General features: G+C 42.6%; 1 protein-coding gene across 1 annotated transcript in view; it reads left to right on the top strand.

Annotated features, from left to right (window-relative positions):
• The window catches only part of NPAS2 (neuronal PAS domain protein 2), an 84,458-nt gene that overhangs the window by 52,197 nt on the left and 15,672 nt on the right, over positions 1-16,589 (top strand). Inside the window, exons 8-13 of the mRNA XM_056861998.1 lie at positions 4,475-4,593; positions 7,197-7,279; positions 10,449-10,555; positions 13,153-13,300; positions 14,763-14,844; positions 15,935-16,076. Of these exons, the coding sequence (XP_056717976.1) occupies positions 4,475-4,593; positions 7,197-7,279; positions 10,449-10,555; positions 13,153-13,300; positions 14,763-14,844; positions 15,935-16,076 (681 nt within the window). The remainder of the gene's footprint in view (positions 1-4,474; positions 4,594-7,196; positions 7,280-10,448; positions 10,556-13,152; positions 13,301-14,762; positions 14,845-15,934; positions 16,077-16,589) is intronic.

The following is a 16,589-nucleotide window of genomic DNA, read 5'->3' as shown; positions in this document are numbered from 1 at the left end:
TTTACTGTATTGACAGAAAGTCTTCTCTTTATGTGTATTTCATTTCTGCTACTCAACATCCTTTCCCATTTTGGGGGAAGTCAGTGATCACCTCCCCCAAAACAGACTTCATATTCAAAACTGGGATGTGGATTAACATAGCAAAATTTGCTCATCAAACTGAGGTTTGGGATAGTTAATGGTTGTTTTTCACTCATTACTTAGTGTAATGTTTGACAATGCAATTTAAACAACATTTTCCTGGGAGTAAGCTCCATTGAATAGAGCTAAGTAGGGTTCTGATTAAGAATGCTCTTTGAATGGAATTGAACTTTGAAGGGAATATACAATATGAAAATGTTGAATGAGAACTCACCCCCCAAAAAACTACATGTTCCCCTGGCTTAATCAGACTGAGTATACTCATATACTCATATACTCAGGAACAAGGAAAAAATGCCAAACTACATTGTATGTTTTTTGGCAAATCGGATCTGGACTCTACTTGCTTTCACCTCAGCTAATTAGCAGATGCAGGGAATGTCATTTTAAAAATCAGTGGGAGCTAAATTTGGCTCAAAACTGTAGTAAGGGGGGGAGAGACTTACCTTCCCCTCATGCCATCCATGTGCAGCTCCAAACTTCTACAAGTAACTCCCTGGCGGGGCTGTTTCAGTTTGTCAATTCCAAGCTGAATTGGGCTCCTACGATTTTAAAAATGACACTCCCAACAGCTGTTGTGTGGCTGCAGGGAAAGTAAGTCTGGTCCAGGGAACTCGAATCTGACTTGACGCAAAATGAAATTTGACCCAGAGTCAGATTCAAAACACACAAGCTATGACCAAAGTAAAATCTGCTATAAGTTAGTGAAAACCATCTCAGAATGATGCCAAGTAACTTTTTCAGTGTAGGCATGCTCTTAGGTTTGTCGTATTCCATGGCAGCAGTGCATAAAGTTTCTTTTTTTAATTCTCCTGTTGGGACCTCTGCCTTCATGGAGTTATCTGTCAAGGAAACCATGCTTTCTGCCACAGAAGCTTAGTGCCATTGCAGAAGATTCTGGAGCATGTTCTCAAAAAAAACAAAAAAAACCCCCACCTGCCTATCTTATGCAGGGCTTTGTCCAGGGAATGAAAATGCAAATTTGGGAACCCTGAATGCTTTCCTGTTGCTTTACAGGGCAGGGTAAAATAGGTAATAGAGTACAAGCTGCCTTCTAGGAAACAGTGTTAATCATGATGACTGATACCCTTAGTGTTAAGGTTCAAGTTTGAAAAAGACTGCACTGTAGAGAAGTATGACTAATATGCAAGCAAACTTGATTTAGGTGAAGGTTGAATCCAGAAAGATGTAACCCTGCAAAATTGATCCTCTTCGGCTGAAGTGAACTGGGAATAGTCCGTGTTATCTTGGAGATATACACAAAATCAAGGCCAGAATATCTGCTTTGGAGAGTAGCTTAAAGTTCAGTTATTCCTTTATCTTTCTGACTTCTAGCTGAGAAAATCAACAGCCACATGAGTGCTGCCATTATTCTAAGTGCTGCATTTTTACCCTTGCTCTTTTAACTATTCATAGAGTAATGATGAGAATTACATTCTTCTTTTTTATTTCAACTTTTTTTACTTAATATGCCCTAGCAAAAAGTTTCTATGCAGCAATATAGAAACAAAAGGAGTAACTTCTTTATTACTTCCACTTTATTATTACTTGGGTTTTCTTTCAGCTATTTTCTGGAATTCACTCTGGGGAGCAGCGCTTCAAAAGCTGCTGGTGTTGGCCCAAATAGGTCATGCTCGATGTTAAAAAACAAACAAACCCCTCCTTTCTGCCTATTCCAGAAAGCACAATTCCACAGTATGCAAATCTTCCCTGACCTCACATAACTTGATGATCTCAAACCGTAGGACTGAAACATAAAAGCCCATAAATCATGGCAAAAAGAAATGTCTTTCTTTGTTTCCTCTGACTCTGAATTTATTGATGTAGGCTGACTTTTTATGCTCTTTAAATGCCTCAGTCCAGAGATCCTCCAGGCATCGGAGAAAGGTTGCATGTGCAAAACAGCTTGGTAATGCACATATGGAAATGAGATCAGTTGTAATAGAGGGAGATTTCCAGCTACTACCTGGAGGCTGGCAACCCTATGCCAATGCCTAATGCTGTAACTATACCTTCAGGCCATGTCGCCTTCTCCTGGTCCTTGAGCTGCTGGAGCTGTCACTGGAACTGGATCTGCTGGAGCTGGGTGATGATGAACCCCTCCTCTTCCTCCAGCGAGATGCCACCTGGTCATGACCCCTGGGTGCAGGGCCTGCCTCCTCTCCTGTGCTGGGTGCTGCCTTGGGCTTCTTTTGCCCTTTCAGTTCCACCATTTCTTCCTGGAGGTGCTCCACCACCTGGGTGAGGCCTTGCAGGGCAACCTCTTTGGTCCCAGGCCTCGACTGCTTCAAGGGTCTGGGGACCAGCGCTTCCCAGGATTTCCTCCCCCCCACCCATCTTGGCCCCAGGTGTGAGTAGGGGATCCCTCTGCCTGGAGAGCTTCCTTGGCCGCCTCAACCTTCTTCTTCAGCGGCATGGTATCCAGAACCTTCCATGCAAAAATTAAAATATGCCTAACCTCTGCGGTGAGGGAGAGGCACAGTGCAGTTCAAAAGCTCACCTCAAAATTACTGGGGGGGATCAGTCCAATGTCGACCTTGCCCCCACTGAATTCAGCTGACCTAGTGATTTCAGCCAAAGCACAGGGTTAGCTACCCCCACCTACCCCCAGTGATTTCAGCTTCAAAAATGGCTCTCTTAGCCACAAGTAGCTGGATGGAAGGGAACCAGGCTACTGCCTCTTCCCATCCGCCCAGGCTTAAAAGGAAGAAAGGGGGGCTGCCTTCCAGCTCCTGATAAGGCCGCTGATCCTGGCGCTGTCTCGCAGGTCCCCTCCTCTTCTCTTGCCTCCACTGAGGCTTTCTCCACTGTGGCTGACTCAGGTCCGAATCTGCTGCTGCAGCTGCTGTTGGCGCCCGCTTCAGGCCCAGGCGCTCCCAGTTTCACAACATGAAGCTGAATGTTGTCAGGCCAGACAGGCCCTCCTTTTATTCTGTGCTGCTAGACCTTGAAGGAAACACCCCAGGCCCAATACACAGAAAAGCCCCCGCCCCCTTGCCAGGCTGGGCCTGATTGGCCCATTTAAATAGGGAGGTGGGCCAGCAGCCGCGAGGCAAGCTCAGGAGAATGCCCCTGAGCTTGCTATGCTGCCGAACATGTGTGCCGCAATTTGCAGCAGCCCGGAAAGGCCCGCAGAGGGGCCCCAGAGTCGCACGCCACACAGGCCGGCCCCACCTCTCAGTGCCAGCTCAACCCTGCCCTCTGCTTGGGCCGCCAAAATGGGCCCGCAGGTGAGCCTGTGCTTTTGGGGTGTCATTTTCCTAAACTGTAACTTTCAGACTGCAGATATTAGATTGCATGTTTCAGTGCTCCCCTGAGAGAAATCCTTGCATTCCCTTCATGAAGAAAATGAGCATGTATGAAAGAAGGGTTCTGATTTGAATGGTGAAGACCAAGAAAAACTGTATCATATTATTCTGCTGCGTTCCACCTTTTCCTTATGATATCTGTCTGTCTGACTGTCTGTCTGTCTATCATCTATCTATCATCTGTCTATCTATCATCTATCTATCTAAACATTCTTTAGGAGAAGCAGCTGATTTTTCGTAACCGAATAGCTCTCTTTTAAAAATTCCACCCCTGGGAAAAATAAATAAATCATAAGCTTGGAAATAATAGCTATCACTTGTCATTGGTGCTGTAGCTGTGTTTTAGAAAAATAAGGCGGTGTTCTTATTAATACAACCATCACTGTTATTGGTGAACAACAACAGAAGGGTAGCCTTAAGAAGCTCGTAGGAGCCGGTTTAAGGTGCAGCCATACTTCCCCACCCCCCCAAACCAATCCTAATTCCTTCTTCTGTGAAGGCAGAATGGGACATGACAGACATTTGTCTTCAACTGCAGGTCATGCTGAGCAGCTTTAAAGCGTGTGGAGGTTTTTCCAGCGAAAAAGCAGCAGGCTGTGCCTCCTCCAACTCAAGATTCTTCTCCCCAGCCATTTTTCTCACAACTGGGCCCTGAATCATGAAATAAGCCTAGCTGGGTGGGGGGAACTACGTGGGATAGCCAGTACCTCATCCCACTTGCTGTAAATTGTGCTTCATCCCTCTCTCATCTATTTACAGCTGTTCAGCAGAAGCCTATATTTGAAGGCATGGGTCTGCCACCATGTCATCAAGTTGCGCTGCGGGTTAACAAACATGTTTTCTGATGCAACTGATTTAGATCTAGAATAGATGCACTTTTGCAGGTAGATTTTTGAAACTTTAAAAGCATGTTAAGACATTTCTGAGCAAGATCTATTGTTTGTGCATTTCAAATTTATAAACTAGTCTGTAGGAGCAAATAAGCTAAGAGGCACAACTCTTTGTCTTGTAATTTTCTCATCCAGTGCCTATATCCACTTGTAATGGCTTTGACGGTACCGTTCCAAGAGGTTACAGAACACCAGTAGGAAAACAAGTCTGCTTTGTTGCTACTGTCCGGCTGGCAACGCCTCAGTTTTTAAAGGCAAGTGTGTGTGTGTGTGTTGGAATGTGTTAAGTATCAGCAGCAATACTAGTTCTTTTAATCATTTTCTTCCCATTTATGGACTTGTACAAAGGGAAGGGAGTAGGTTCAGAGTGTACCTAAGTACCTAAGAGAGCCAGCATGGTGTAGTGGTTTGGAGTGGTGGACTCTGATCTGGAGAACCGGGTTTGATTCCCTACTCCTCCACATGAGCGGCAGAGGCTAATCTTGTGAACTGGATTTGTTTCCCCACTCCTCCACATGAAGCCAGCTGGGTGACCTTGGCCAAGTCACACTCTCTCAGCCTCACCTACCTCACAGGGTGTCTGTTGTGGGGAGGGGAGGGGAAGGGAAGGTGATTGTAAGCCGGTTTGATTCTTCCTTAAGTGGTAGAGAAAGTCGGCATATAAAAACCAATTCTTATTCTTCTTCTATCTCCATTGAAAACAATGGTTTGCAGACCACCGGCAAACGTGGTACTGTACTTCAGAATGTTTGAGATGATGTAATGACCATATATAATATTAATAATTTGTAGAAGAGGCAAATACTGAATATTTGCGGAAAATAGCAATATGCAACTGAAGGATCAATGAGGTAATGCAGATCATTTGCGAACCCAGGGGCAAGGGAGGGAGAAGGGTGAGGGAGTACACCAACACACACACAGGTTGGGAAGAATAGGCCACAACTTTTATTGGACACAAACTGTAGGAGCATTTGGGGCAGCATGGGGACAGATCCAGCATCTGGTGACCTGCTTGCCGCCAGATATAACCCCATCCCCCAACCTTGCCTTCTGGGGGAGGGGGAATCCATGGAGTGGCAAGCCCCAGGATCCCACATAAGTGCAAGTCGCTGCGTGGTTCCCTTGCCTTCTAGTGGTGAGGGCCAGCCAACAGCCCCTGAGCCAGGCATGCTGCTGCATGGCTCCACCCCGTCAGGGAGTCTCCGAAATGGGAGGTGGGCTCATAGGCATTGCCTCCCCCCACAAATGGATCCATCCCAGTGCTCAAACCACCACCCAAGCTGTGACAGAATGCCGATAACAAACAAAATAACCAAAAATGCAACCTGTAACAATCAAATGCAAGGGGTGGGACGGAGAGCAGGAGGCCAAGTGAAGGGGAGGCCTATTTTTCCACCTGGCTAGGTAGGGGAGGGCTGGGGTGGGATGGACCTGCACTGGGACACACACGCAGGTCTAGCCCCAAACTCCATGCCCGCCCATGGATGCACCAGCTGCCAGCCCAGGCTGCAGGGCCCCCGCATCCTCCCCAGACACGCACTGCCAACTTTGAGCCGGCAAGGACAGCCTCCCTCCACCCGCTCCCAGTCTTGGGTCACAAACGTGGCCCCTAGGTGAGTCGGAGCCCATGCTTCTTGCTACCATCTGCAGACACCCTCACAAATATATTAACACAGATATTGTTATGAATATCTCTTAGATGTGGTCTCCCCCACAACCCTGTGAAGCACCATCAGTGTTAGAGAACATTGCAATATGCTGTTTTTAGGGGGAGCTAGTTGTTATTGAATTTGGTGAGTTTGGCATATATCCAAAATATTTGCATACAGAAACAGGAATGACATGCAATTATCAAACTGCATCTCGTATCTGCAAAAGCATCCTGACAATTTTCATGGGATGCAATGGGCCAGGACACACAGTAGCTTCTTAAAAGAGCCTCCCTTATCCTAGGTGGCACCCTTCCCACCCCCAGCCATACCATGGGAATTGCCATTGTTACAGTGGGTTGGATCCAGCCAGCTTTTTGCTCAAACATATTGAGCTGTCTTTACTACAGTCCCTATGCCACATGGCTTTTGTCCATACAGATCCCCAGCATGGCTTTCTTGGGTGGTCAAAGGAGCCCCCCTACCTATTTTCACCAGTGGAAATGCTGATTGGTTCCAGCCCACTGAGTCTGCCAGAAATTTCCTGGAACATCTGTTAGAGGCACAGACAATAGTGATCCAAATGCTAAGTAAGCTCTTAAAACATGACACCTGGAATGGGCTTCAGTGAAGCAGTGGAGTAGTTGTCAGTGGCATTTCTCTAGTGGCATTTCTCTTAGCATGTAAAATAGGCATCAGCGTTAAGTTTACAAATGCTGTGTGTATGTGTGTGTGAGTAAAGTGCTGTCAAGTTGCAGCTGATTTACGGTGAACTCAGCCAGGGGCTTTCAAGGCAGGTGAGAAGCAGAGGTGGTTTGCCATTGACTTCCTCCATAGAGCCTTCCTTGGTGGTCTCCCATCCAAGTACCAACCCTGCTTAGCGTTCAAGATCAGATGCGATCGGGCCATACCATGCCACCTTCCCATACCTTCAAATGCTGTATAATAGCTGTATTTAAAAAAAAAAATCAAATCCTGTATACTGAATAACATTTAAGGCTACAAATTCTCTTTTTATCAACAACATTAATGGATAGCATCAGATGAGATCCGCAAAACTATAGAGTTTACTGAGTGCTGTTTAATAGATGGATGTTTCTTCTAAATCTTCTATTGTATTCCTCTTACCTGAAGTCCATTGATATTTAACAAAAAGCAGATGAAGCAGGGTTCTGCTCTCAGTAACTAATTTGATTCTAATACAGGAAATGTGTGTAGCTGAAGAACCTTTAGAAGAATTTACTTCGAGACACAGTTTGGAGTGGAAATTTTTATTTCTGGATCATAGGTTAGTACAAATGGTGCTGATGTTCTTCATGCTTTTTGTACACTCTTATTAGCCAATGTTTTGCAAAGTTTATTTCTGCTTGATGGCCAGATGATGCATGGTGGATCACTACAATAGCTCATAAGTACAGCTCATATGAGAATTTTAATGCTAATCTATGTCTGCAAGCCCTTCATACATTTCTAAGATTTTTATGTAAACTAGTGGCCGAGCAGCTAAAAAACAAAAAACAAATTCAGCTCTTAGATTATTTGTTTTAGAACAAAAAATAACCCAGTTATTTCATTTAGAAAAGAACAGTACATTGTCTTGTCAAGTATGTGTTAGCAGGACTGTGCTTACCAAAGCATAGAGAGGCATTTTCTGGGAAATGTACATTGTTAGCAGATGCCCCCAAATACACACTAATTGGTGGTATTTCTGGCCTCAGAGCCTGGATGGAGAGGGAGGAAGAGTTTGAAAGAGCTAGCTGGGGAATCAGTGTGTGAAGGAAGGGTTAAACCCCTCCCCTTCTGCCTACTGATTTTCTCTTGCAAATATGTTTACATTATAAGGCAAACACAGTCTGAGAGCTCAGCCTTCCACTGGAATCAATTGCCCAGGACTGTAAGTTAAGAACATAGCATAAGAACATAAGAAGAGACCTATGGATCAGACCAATGGTCCATCTAGTCCAACATCCTGTCTCACACAGTGGCCAACCAGTTCTTCTGGAGGTCCAACAACAGGGCATAGGGGATGAGGCCTTTCCCTGATGCTGCCTCCTGGCACTGATATTCAGATGTTTACTTCCTATGAACGTGGAGGTTCCCTTTAGTCCACATGGCTAGTAGCCACTAATAGACCTATCCCCCATGAATTTGTCTAATCCTCTTTTAAAGCTGTCTATGCCTGTGGCCATCACTACACACTCTGACAGTGAATTCCACATTTTAATCACCTGCTATGTAAAGGAGCATTGGAGGGCTTGAAGAGGGGAGTGAACATATTCATGGAGGAAAGGGGTATTCATGGCTATTAGTTAGAATGGATACTAGTCATGCTGCATACCTATTCTCTCTAGTATCAGAGGAGCATGCCTATTATTTTGGGTGCGGTGGAACACAGGCAGGATGGTGCTGCTGCAGTTGTCTTGTTTGTGGCTTCCTAGAGGCACCTGGTTGGCCACTGTGTGAACAGACTGCTGGACTTGATGGGCCTTGGCCTGATCCAGCAGGGCCTTTCTTATGTTCTTATGTCTGTCCTGAATCTATTGCCCCATCAGCTTCATTGGATGCCTTCAAGTTCTAGTATTTTGGGAGAGAGAGAGAAAGTTCTTTGTCGCCTTTCTCCACCCTGTGCATACTTTCTAAACCTCTGCCATGTTCCCCCTTAGTCATCTCTTTTCGAAACTGAAAAGTCCCAGACTCTTCAGCCTTTTCTCATAGGTAAGGTGCTCCAACCCCCTAATCATCTTGGTTGCCCTCTTCAGTACTTTTTCCAGCTCTGTGATGTTGTTTTCTAGATATGGTGACCAGAACTGCACACAGTAGTCCAAATGAGGCTGCACCATAGATCTATATAGGAGCATTATAATATTGGCTGTTTTATTTTCAATCCCTTTCCTAATAATCCCCGACATAGAGTTTGCCTTTTTTGCCACTGCAGCGCACTGGGTTCGCACTTTCATTGAGCTTTCTACTATGACCCAAGGTTTTTCCCCCTCTCAGTCTCAGCAAGTTCAGACCCATTAGCCTGTACTTGAAGTTGGGATTTTTTTGTCTCAATATGCATTACCTTACACTTACCAGCATTGAACTTTATCTGCCATATTGCTCCCCACTCACCCAGTTTGTGGAGATTCCCCTAGAGCTCTTCACAAGCATCCTTGTTTTTTACCATCCTGCATAATTTTGTGTCATCTGCAAACTTGGCCACTACTCACCCCTAGTTCCAGATCATTTATGAACAAATTAAATAGTACAAGCCCCAATACCGATCCTTGTAGAACACCACTGCTTACTTCCATTGTGAGAACTGTCCATTTATTCCTGTTCTTTGCTTCCTGTCATTAAACCAATTTTTAACCCATAAGAGAACCTGTCCTCTTATTCCATGACCCCTGAGTTTATTCAAGAGTCTTTGGTGAGGTACCATATCAAAAAATCTTTTGAAAGTCCAAGTATATAATGCCTACCAGGTCACCGTTGTCTACATGCTTGTTCACTTTCTCAAAGAACTCCAAAAGGTTTGTAAGGCAGGAGTTCCCTTGGGAGAAGCCATACTTTGTTCGTGTGAGGCCCTGGGTGTTCTCTACAGCCTGGCACAACCTTTCTCCTTACAAAAGGAGACAGCAGCATCCTCTAAATGAAACATTCCTAACTGATAAACTAATCTCATTGAGATCATAATACGGAACAACTAGAGAAATCAAGAAACCAAACTAACTCGTGTTAACGATGCTTGTAAAGGTCAAATTAGATGTTCACTTTTAAAAGTGCACAAAAATATTTCCAGGCCTGTAGCAGGGCTGTCTACAATTATAATTGTACTATTTTGCACTTTCCTTCTTCTAACCCTGAGACTTGGTAAAACGTATGAAAGGGTGGTTCTTTTTGATAACCTGGCATATTTGGTAGCCTGTCACTCACTGTTCATCATTATGAGTGAATCAAAATCCAGTTGTTCAATAGAAATTATTGATATAAATTTGCCATTCTTGCTGTTGTCTTTTGTTCTTTCCTTTTGCTTTCCTTATTTTCTTTAAAAAAAAAAAACAAGTTGTAGAGTAGGGCACTGGAGTGCCCGAAATGTTTTCCTTCCCTTCTCTCCCCACCCCAAGTTGTACACAGTAGAACCAAACATTCTCTTGTCTACTTGTGGGTTGTTTGCCCAGTCCTATGGTTGGAGGAGAGGTGTCAAGCATAGCTAGGGTTGCCAGCTCCAGGTTGGAAAATACATTGAGATTTTTGGGGTGGAGCCTGAGGAGAGTGGGGTTTGGGCAGGGTTAGGGACTTCAATGCCATAGAGTCCAATTGCCGAAGTGGCCATTTTTCCCTGGTCTCTGTCGGCTGGAGATCAGTTATAATAGCAGGAGATCTCCAGCTAGTACCTGGAGGTGGGCAACCGTAAGCATAGCTTTTCTTATTTCAATGGACTAATGAAATATTTGTATTTTGCCTTGATGCAGAGCACCACCAATCATAGGATATTTGCCTTTTGAAGTGCTGGGTACTTCTGGTTATGATTACTATCATGTAGATGACCTACAGCTGTTGGTTCGGTGCCATGAACACTGTGAGTATTTCTTTGCCAGCACTCACGGGAATTCAGAGAAATGCTTGTTTCTGTGGAATAGAAAAGATGAGAATACGATTTGGCTACCAGACTGAACTGGTTATACCACTATATTTAGTGAATATACACACACATACCCCACTATATTTAGTCAGCGAATTTAATTCCGTTTTAGTTCAGCTTTTCTGAATTATCTATCACCTACATGGCCACATCATAGAGTTCAAAGACTGTTATTAAGAATAGTCATTTGAGGCTAATTAAGTGTGTCACATAAGTTAATTTTAGCCATATTTTATTCATCACATGGCTGCATTGCCCAGCTATTAAGCAGATATAAAACGATGTTGGGGTTGACACTGTCAAAATTGTGCAGGTTGCCAGCAGTACCGGGAATCACTAATTATCACTAATTACCAGAGCTGAAACAGAATTATATTTTAATGCTTTGCATAAGGTGAATAAACAAAAATTAAACAAGTCCACTGAAATATTGCTCATGATTTCTGTCCTGTTGTTTAATTGTTAGTCATTTGAGTAGTGCCAGTCAAAATTAATTCTTATTTTAGAGTATACCTCTAAAATAAGAATTAATTTTGACTGGCACTACTCAAATGAGTACAAAGGAACCAGTGCCCAGTTCAAACGTGACACAAGTGTGACAAAGAGCTAACACGTGAAACTTCTTACGAACTCAGACTCTCCCTGAAACTGTATTGTTATGTGTGAAAAGCAACTATGTGCAGTTAGATTGCACCCCAGAGATCCGTAGCCCTTATGGATATTGTCCCACCATGCTTCTTAAGTGTGCACAGGTACTTTGTACAGGCAGAACCACAGTTTAAATAAGATGCTAAGCCCATGTGGGGAAAGCACTTGCCTTGCTTTTTCCATAATTTTAATACTGCTAGGTATACACGCGCCCTGGGTGAGGGAAGACCTGTTTCGGCACTCATTAGGGACTTGCCTTGCAAACATCATGCTTAAAATGGGCCTGACACCAATGGAGATGAAGTTGAGAGATTTATTCATTAATGAATTTATTTATTTATTTAAGCGTTTTGGAGGAACTTCTCTTCCTGGATGGACATCAAGCAGCTTATGAAAAAGGAGCAAAAATTTCCGAATTTCTGTAACAAACAGAAAACTAACAATTTGCACTAGTCTAGGTTCGCCAAGGTGACTATCATAGGACACACACCAAGGGCACATGAACACATGGACACATGAAGCTGCCTTATACTGAATCAGACCCTTGGTCCATCGAAGTCAGTATTGTCTTCTCAGACTGGCAGCAGCTCTCCAGGGTCTCAGGCAGAGGTCTTTCATATCACCTACTTGCCTAGTCCCTTTAACTGGAGATGCCAGGGATTGAAACTGGGACCTTCTGCACACCAAGCAGATGCTCTACCACTGAGCCATGGGCCCTCCCCTTGGGCTCACACCCAAGGTCTTGTTCTTCTCGTCCTGGTCAGTCTAAACAGGAAGGGGGGTGGGGAAGTCAGCCACAGTGGATCTTGGATGCTACTATCTTTCAGCAAGCAAGCCAGCAATATCTTCCTTATTTCCCCCTTCTGCCAGGAATAACTCTGACCCCATCTAGGCTAAATACTTGCAGGGAGAGGAGAAAAACAGTCAGTACAGATGGATCGCAGCTGCTACTAGCATGCTGCCAACAAGATGCTCCTCATTTCCCCTCCTCTGTCAGCTAAAACTGGCAATTGGTCTCAGTAGCAATAGAATAAGTCAGGAGCAGCTCCACCAATCAATGGAAAGACCTCCCCTTTAATATTTCTCAATGGGGAGGTTAGAATGTCATATATGGAGTGACCATGAAAGATAAGGCATTGAAAGCAGAAAATAATGCACATTGTTTAACTAGAAAAGTCACAGTGAACATTCTGGATTGGACAAATGGTTCTAATTCTTCCAGTACGTACTGTTGAGGGTAGTAGTGAATGTAGCTATTAAGCTTACATCAGTGGCTGTGCTGAACTATGTAAACTTCTTCACACAGTGATAATTTCAGAAATGGACAGTTGAGAGGGAAAAAATCTTAACAAATTCCCTAATGGAATTACCTTTGCTTGGCTATCTTCTTTTGGTGGTTTCAGTTCTCTCACTGGAATCTGCGTTTGGAGGAGCAAAGTTGGGACATGAAGCCATAAAAATGGCTTTGTCAGAAATTAACAAAGTTGAGATTTTCTTTGTATCTCAATAGATGAAAATCATAGTTTGCTAATGAGATTGAGCATGGTTTTATTCAATAAAGAATGACGCCATAATAACTATGTTTGCTGCTGATGCTTATTTGACACCACTGAACTTGTTGGATGTGCCTGATACAAATGGAGATACACATCCACAACAAGAGCCACTACTTCTATACAAAAGAACAACACACCTTGGATAATCATGTGTATTGATTATACTTACGTGAATATATGCCACCACTGTACATTCAAAATGAGAAGTCTGGTACCCATTGGGGAATATGTGTTTACCAGGAAATCCACTGAGAATCTCATAGAATTATTTTTAAAATATTTTTTTCATATATTGATACTGATTGTGTATTTTCCCCTCTCCACAAATAGTGATGCAGTTTGGCAAAGGGAAGTCTTGCTGCTATCGGTTTCTGACCAAAGGACAGCAGTGGATCTGGCTGCAGACACATTACTACATTACCTACCACCAGTGGAACTCCAAACCAGAATTCATTGTATGCACACACACCGTAGTAAGGTATGTGTTTGCTGTGGCATGAAGAACAAAGCCAGATACACATAGCCAGGTGCTTCATAAGAATGACTTACTACATGAAGCAGCCTTAATGAGGTTGCATTATAAGCAGCTGCTATAAAATTTGTTGCATGTGTAAATTGAGACTGAAAGAAAATTATAGTTCGCTATGGGTTGGATCACGTCATGAAATTTTTGGTCACGTCATGGGACGACAAGAGTCACTGGAAAAGACAGTCATGCTAGGAAAAGTTGAGGGCAGCAGGAAAAGAGGAAGACCCAACAAAAGATGGATTGACTCAATAAAGGAAGCCACAGCCTTCAATTTGCAAGATCTGAGCAAGGCTGTCAAAGATAGGACATTTTGGAGGACTTTCATTAAAAGGGTCGCCATGAGTCGGAAACGACTTGACGGCACATCACACACACACACACACACACACACACACACACACACACACACACACGGGTTGGATCCCATGGTGGATTTCCAATGATGTAGGGAGGGGACAATTTTTGTTGATTCCTACCTCCCACAGCAGACACCAACTCACCCTTTATGTTGTTCATGGGGGTCTCCTGTACAACAGGAACAGAATTTTAGGAGGACATTTGGGGCTGTGCAGAGAGACGGGAAACTTATTTTTGGCAGGATCCAAGCCTGTGTATGGTTAAACAAGTTCAAAGAGTATACAGACATCCTTATTTATATGTATAGGTATAACTATATGTAGAATGTATTTTGTACTACTGTTATGAAACATTGGGTAGATTAAGGCATGCTAATCTAATCTCTAGAGAAAGTGCCATTAAAATTAAGGTTGCGATCCTACACCAATGTGTTTGGATTAAGAGCTCCTTCACATATTGTGCAAAAGCAAACCTGTGTACTCATGTTGCAGAATTATGAACTATTTTAGCTCCCTGACATAGGTACCTGTATAACATGAAATGCTGAAATGAATGTTTATTGTGTGCATACATTAGATTTTTACATGAATGTAACATACCAAGCAGCCTCAAGCTCCAGTTTTATCTATAGGTCTTACTCCCAAGGAAGAATATATACAATTACAGCTAAGACTCTTTGTTCTTTTGCATATATAATAAAAATGGGAAGAAGCTGAATACAATAGTCTGTATCCTACTACTCCATTCAGCAAAGTCTGAAGCCTAAGGAGATTCCCTCCTACTTAAGTGGCACTTTCTTTAACAGAACAGCCTCTTAAGTTGGAAGAAGGCTCCTTAGGCTGGAGTAAAGCTTCAGAACTTGTTTTTCAAACAAAGTTTGTGGGATACAGACCAGTATTACTATATACATATAGATTATGTGAGCTGTGGGTTCTCATTGCAGAGTTTATCAAGTAAAAAAAAGTAATTATCAAGTAATAAAACTGTAGTCAGCTGCTGTCTGAATTGTGGAATGGAATATACTTCTTCACATAAATATATAGTTTTAAATCAGTTATTCAGATGTTCGAGTGGAAAGGAGACAAGATTTAATCTTGAAAGATGGTTCTTCGGAGATCATCTCTTCTGTATTGAAGGTATCCTCCAATTACTACTTTCTGTTTTTGTTTTTCTATTTTCTGGTTTATGCAAAGTATATTCCAGCAGTCAACAAACACTTAGATAGTTACTGAAGTAATTTACGACTGTTTGCTTTCATGGTACCTTTATGCGAGTTTAATGTGTGTTTGGGATATCCCAGGGTCTGTGCAAGACATGGTTGTGATTGGGAATTCAGTTCTCTGGTGTCAGGTTGTACCCTTAGCCTTGGGAGGAAAAATAAAAAAATATCAAAGCATTCCCCTGAAAATACAAAAACTATCTGCTGGTGAAATGTCTTGCTAACACTAACTGAGAAACACAGATCCCTTAGAAGAGTGACAGAAGAAGGAAAACAAAGTTTTCAAAGACAGAAGAAAAAAAAGTCATTGTATTAACAACACTAGGGATTAATTTTGATTGGTACACAAACCTACCAAAGGAACCTGGGGAACTATGAATATATGTGTATGTTTATATTTAATACTTATATGTATATGTGTGCATGCAATAGGGGAAGAAATGGCTGAAATTCTAAGTAAGGTCATGGTGCAAAAGGCATGTTTACTAGGCAGACTGTGTTTATGGGATGGTTTGCCGTTGCCTTCCTCAGTCATCTACACATTACTCCCAGCAAGCTGGGTACTCATTTTACCTTGGAAGGATGGAAGGCTGAGTCAACCATGAGCTGGCTACCTGAAATCGACTTCCTTTGGGATCGAATTCAGGTCGTGAGCAGAGTTTCAACTGTAGTACTGCAGCTTACCACTCTGCACCATGGGGCTAGGTACTAGGACAGACATTTATATTCTTGACAGATGTTGCTGAAATGAGGCTTCATCTCTTTTTTGGTCTGTTAGGGGAGTGCTCCGTTGAGAAAGAAAAATAAAGGTCAGTTTCGATGACCAAGTTATGTGCTGAAGACCATAAAAATTGATGTATCTATAACCACGGCATTAAAGAGTGAATATTTAAAAGAACAAATTTTAAACAAATACGCTATCTCAAGGTTTATAACCACTCTAAATCTTGCATTCCAAACTGTCAAAAACAAATCAGATATAATACAATATTTACTTTATTTTTAAGGACAGTGATTCAGACTTGGATCCCCAACAGCACTTTAATGCACTTGAATTAGGTGTCCCAGTTCTCAACACCAGTCGGACACTTTCTGCATCATCTCAAGGTTCACACAAATCTTTGACAACATCCTTATCTGACACAGCGTGTAAGTTGTGGTTGCTATACAAATACTGATTCCAAAATGTTCAGTGTAACATATTGCTGTAAAAGTCATAATGTACCAAAAGAGCAAAGGTTATCTTGAGATAAAAACGTATATATAACGTATGTACAGAGAGGATGTATGTCTACATATATAGAGAAAATCACTAACAGAAGGGAAAATGCTGATAGCATCCAGAGTTATGATTAGCAGCCAATACTCAGGAAGAGCAAGAAGATAAAAAATGAGATAGATTCAGCTGCATTATGATACGAGAACCTCAGTTCCAGAATACATAGTGGGATATACGTTTAAGAAAAAAATACACACTGCTAGCGGGCAGTAAGCTAGCAGGTTAGTAGTAACATTGCTAAAACCCAGCAGCTCCAAGCATGCATTCAAAGCCATATACGATCATCAGCTTCCTATTTCCTTCTACAAGAAGAAAAATCCTGAACAGAAATGAAGCATTTTCCTTTCATAAAGAATGATAAATTCGCTCTGATTCACATAAAC

This window comes from Euleptes europaea, chromosome 16 (assembly GCF_029931775.1).
Source record: "Euleptes europaea isolate rEulEur1 chromosome 16, rEulEur1.hap1, whole genome shotgun sequence".
NCBI classification, from domain to species: domain Eukaryota; kingdom Metazoa; phylum Chordata; class Lepidosauria; order Squamata; family Sphaerodactylidae; genus Euleptes; species Euleptes europaea.
This window is presented reverse-complemented; position numbering and strand designations above follow the sequence as displayed.